This window comes from Antrostomus carolinensis, unplaced genomic scaffold (assembly GCF_000700745.2).
Source record: "Antrostomus carolinensis isolate BGI_N321 unplaced genomic scaffold, ASM70074v2 scaffold43746, whole genome shotgun sequence".
Classification (NCBI taxonomy): Eukaryota; Metazoa; Chordata; class Aves; order Caprimulgiformes; family Caprimulgidae; genus Antrostomus; species Antrostomus carolinensis.
Window position 1 is genome coordinate 489 of NW_010321939.1, and position 3,548 is coordinate 4,036.

At 50.9% G+C, this 3,548-nt stretch overlaps 1 protein-coding gene across 1 annotated transcript in view; it reads left to right on the top strand.

Annotated features, from left to right (window-relative positions):
* LOC114818660 (membrane-spanning 4-domains subfamily A member 15) overlaps nucleotides 1-2,104 on the top strand; it is a gene marked incomplete at its 3' end in the record, with an annotated part of 2,245 nt that extends 141 nt beyond the window's left edge. The window contains exons 2-5 of the mRNA XM_029085474.1: nucleotides 372-491; nucleotides 684-740; nucleotides 1,686-1,841; nucleotides 1,985-2,104. Of these exons, the coding sequence (XP_028941307.1) occupies nucleotides 372-491; nucleotides 684-740; nucleotides 1,686-1,841; nucleotides 1,985-2,104 (453 nt within the window). The remainder of the gene's footprint in view (nucleotides 1-371; nucleotides 492-683; nucleotides 741-1,685; nucleotides 1,842-1,984) is intronic.
* Between the last annotated feature and the right edge of the window lie 1,444 nt (nucleotides 2,105-3,548).

The window sequence follows — 3,548 nt, forward strand, 5'->3', positions numbered from 1 at the left end:
GTCACCTGCAGCCACCGTGTCATTTCAAGTCAGAGGTTTCAGAAGAGCTCAGCCCAAAGTGCTGGGGGTGAGACGCGGTGTCCCAGGGGGGACGGGGCACCTTGGGGACTGGGTATCCCCAGGGACTGTCCTGCTTGAGGTCCTTGGCTGGGGTAGAGGCGACATTTGGGGCTGGCTCATGCTGCTGTGACAAATGCCAGCTCACCCAGCTGTCCCCAGTCCCTTCTCAGCATGGTGGGGCACAGCCAGGACACGGTGTGACAGTGGGATCGGGGTGGGACACGGCTCACAGCCACGGTGACATGCATCCTTTGCTGGAGGTGGCAGTGCTTTGGGACGGGAGGGGATCACTGTCCTCCATCCTTCCTCAGACCATCCACATCTTCACCGGGATCATCCACATCTGCTTTGGGATCATCCTGACGCTGTCAGAGCACGGGATTCCCTCCCTCCCCGTGGCCAGCGGGGTCCTCTTCTGGCTCGGGCTCCTGGTAAGCAGGGACATGCCTGCTCCTCACCGTGTGACAAGGACAGGGGGATCTCAGCAGATTGGGGGGCCAGATCCCCTCATCACCAGGGTTTCCTCTTACACCCACATGGCCTGGCTGTCCCCTCTGGGGATGGAGGGTGGGTGGGTGCAGCCCCAGACCCTGATGACTCTCCTTCCTCTGTTTTCGGAGCAGCTCGTGGTCTCAGGATCTCTGCTGGTGGAAAGTGAGAAAAGAGATAACATCTTGCTGGTAAGGAGGTCCCCACAGCCAGGTTGGTGGGGTCAAAGCATTCCCCTATTGTTTCTGTGACTTCTCCTCCTTCCAGTAGCTGGTGGGACCCCTCCACAGCCTGGATTCACCCCACAGGGGCTCGAGGGGAGGCACCTAAAGCTTGTCCCACCCTCAGGAGGTGCCCAGTTCTCTCCTCATTGACCTGAGGGTGGGCAATTCTTCATGCATCAGGGTCTCCACAAGACTCTTGGGGCCTGGTGGAGCAAGTTTTGGATGATGGGGAGAAAAGGTGTCATGGAGGGTGGCTGCTCTGGGTGGCTTCTCCAGGAGTGTAATTGACCTGAGTTCAATAATCCGGCTTGGAGGTGTCCAAGCTCATAAAGGTCCAGGAGAAAACCCCAAGTGGCTTCTCCCTTGGCTCTGTGACACCACACAGGGGGGTCTCTGGCAGGGTGGGCATCGTGCTGTCACCTGCACAGCTCCTGGCAGGAGCAGAATCCCAGACTGGTTTGGGTTGGAAGGGACCTCAAAGCTCATCCAGTCCCAACCCCCCTGCCAGCAGCAGGGACACCTTCCACTAGACCAGGTTGCTCAAAGCCTCATCCAACCTGGCCGAGAACACTTCCAGGAAGGAGCAGCCTCAGCTTCTCTGGGCAACCTGGGACACTGTCTCACCACCCTCACACCAAAGAATTTCTTCCTCATATCCCATCTAAATTTACTCTTGTCCACTTTCAACCCATCGCTCCTCATCCTGTCACTCCCTGCCCTTGGCCAAAGTCCTTCCCCACCTTCCTGGAGCCCCTTCAGGTACTGGGAGGCCACTAGAAGGTCTCCCTGGAGCCTTCTCTTCTCCAGGCTGAACAGCCCCAACTCTCTCAGCCTGTCCTCACAGCAGAGCTGCTCCAGCCCTTGGAGGGAGGGACAGAGCTGCTGATACCTGACACAAGGTGACCCACACAGGTGAAGACCTGCTGCGTCGTCAACATGGGGGTCATCCTGAGCACGTTGGTAGCCACCCTCCTCCACACCGTGGCCATCACTCGTGACATCGCCGGCTGTGAGACCAAGATGCCTTATCAGCTGAAAGCTGAGTGGTGCTTCAACGCTGAGAACAAGGTAGAACCTCCTGGTCCTGCTCAGGTGGCAGAGTTGACCCTCCCACCATGACACGGGATGAGCAAAGAGGGTGATGGCCACACAGGGGATGGGGATGAAGGGCTCTGCCAGCTCGTTGGGTCCTTCCACTCTTCTCCTCGTAGATGTTGATCAACGGGTTGGATTCCATCTTCGTGATCTTCTGCTTGCTGGAGTTCTGCGCCGCGGTGGCAGCTCTGGCCTTTGGCTACAACGCCGTTAAGCAGCACAACTACACCCGCATGGTGAGGGGAACCCACCCCCCGTCACCTCGGGGTGTCAGCTCCCCGTGTTTCCGTGGGATTTGGGGTTGGGGCATTCATGAGGAGCTGCCCCAGGCTGGTGACACATGGACAATCTCTTTTCATGACCCTAAAAGTGGGGTTTTCCCCTCTTTTTTCCTCTCCTAGATGCTGTAGCCGTGGCCAAACCCACAGCCATCCTGTTAAGAATCACTTCACGCCTCAGCCCCGCTCAGTCGAGGTACCAGAGCTGAGGGGTATTGCAAATATTTTCATAAAATAACCAAGATTTGATCATAAAAGAGTCAAATCCTTAAGTCTGGAACAGAAAACCACAGAAATCATTGAGTTTGGGGCAGAAAACCACAGAAATCATTGAGTTTGGGATGGATAACCACAGAAATCATTGAGTTTGAGATGGATAACCACAGAAATCATTGAGTTTGAGATGGATAACCACAGAAATCATTGAGTTTGGGACAAATAACCACAGAAATCATTGAGTTTGGGGCAGAAAACCACAGAAATCATTGAGTCTGGGGCAGAAAACCACAGAAATCATTGAGTTTGAGATGGATAACCACAGAAATCATTGAGTTTGGGATGGATAACCACAGAAATCATTGAGTTTGGGATGGATAACCACAGAAATCATTGAGTTTGGGGCAGAAAACCACAGAAATCGTTGAGTTTGGGATGGATAACCACAGAAATCATTGAGTTTGGAACAGATAACCACAGAAATCATTGAGTTTGGGACAAATAACCACAGAAATCATTGAGTTTAGGATAGATAACCACAGAAATCATTGAGTTTGGGACAAATAACCACAGAAATCATTGAGTTTGGGATGGATAATCACAGAAATCATTGAGTTTGGGATGGATAACCACAGAAATCATTGAGTTTGGGACAAATAACCACGGAAATCATCGTTAAGTTTGAAACAGACAACAATAAAATCAATTATTGGGTTTGAAATAGGTAATTAGAGAAAATTTGTTAAGAAATGACTAGATTTTTTCTATGTTTTGTTTTAAGAAACTAAAGAGAGAGTCCCGGACCCCAGTGACCCCGCTTGGAACCCCCCGGACCCTTCCCAGTTTGATTTGAATCTCCGGGATTTTTTAATCAACAGCAGGAAAATTAATTGGTGATTATTTTGGGATGGAGAAATATCGAGAAGTTTATAGAACTAATGAAAGCAACCCTTGTAAAAGTTACAGTTTAAAGGTGTATTTATGCAAAGGGGTTTCTGGGACAACGATTAATAGAAAAATGTGTATTAAAAATGAATCCTGTGAGCTGTGTAATTAATTCTGATGCTTAATTGGACTCATTAAGCAGAATGATCCCCCCTGTCTCCAGCGCTGCAATAAATAAGTGCTTGTTTAAGGTTATATTGGTGTTAAGGGGTTTATTTCCAGGTTTAGGTAACGGGGGGAG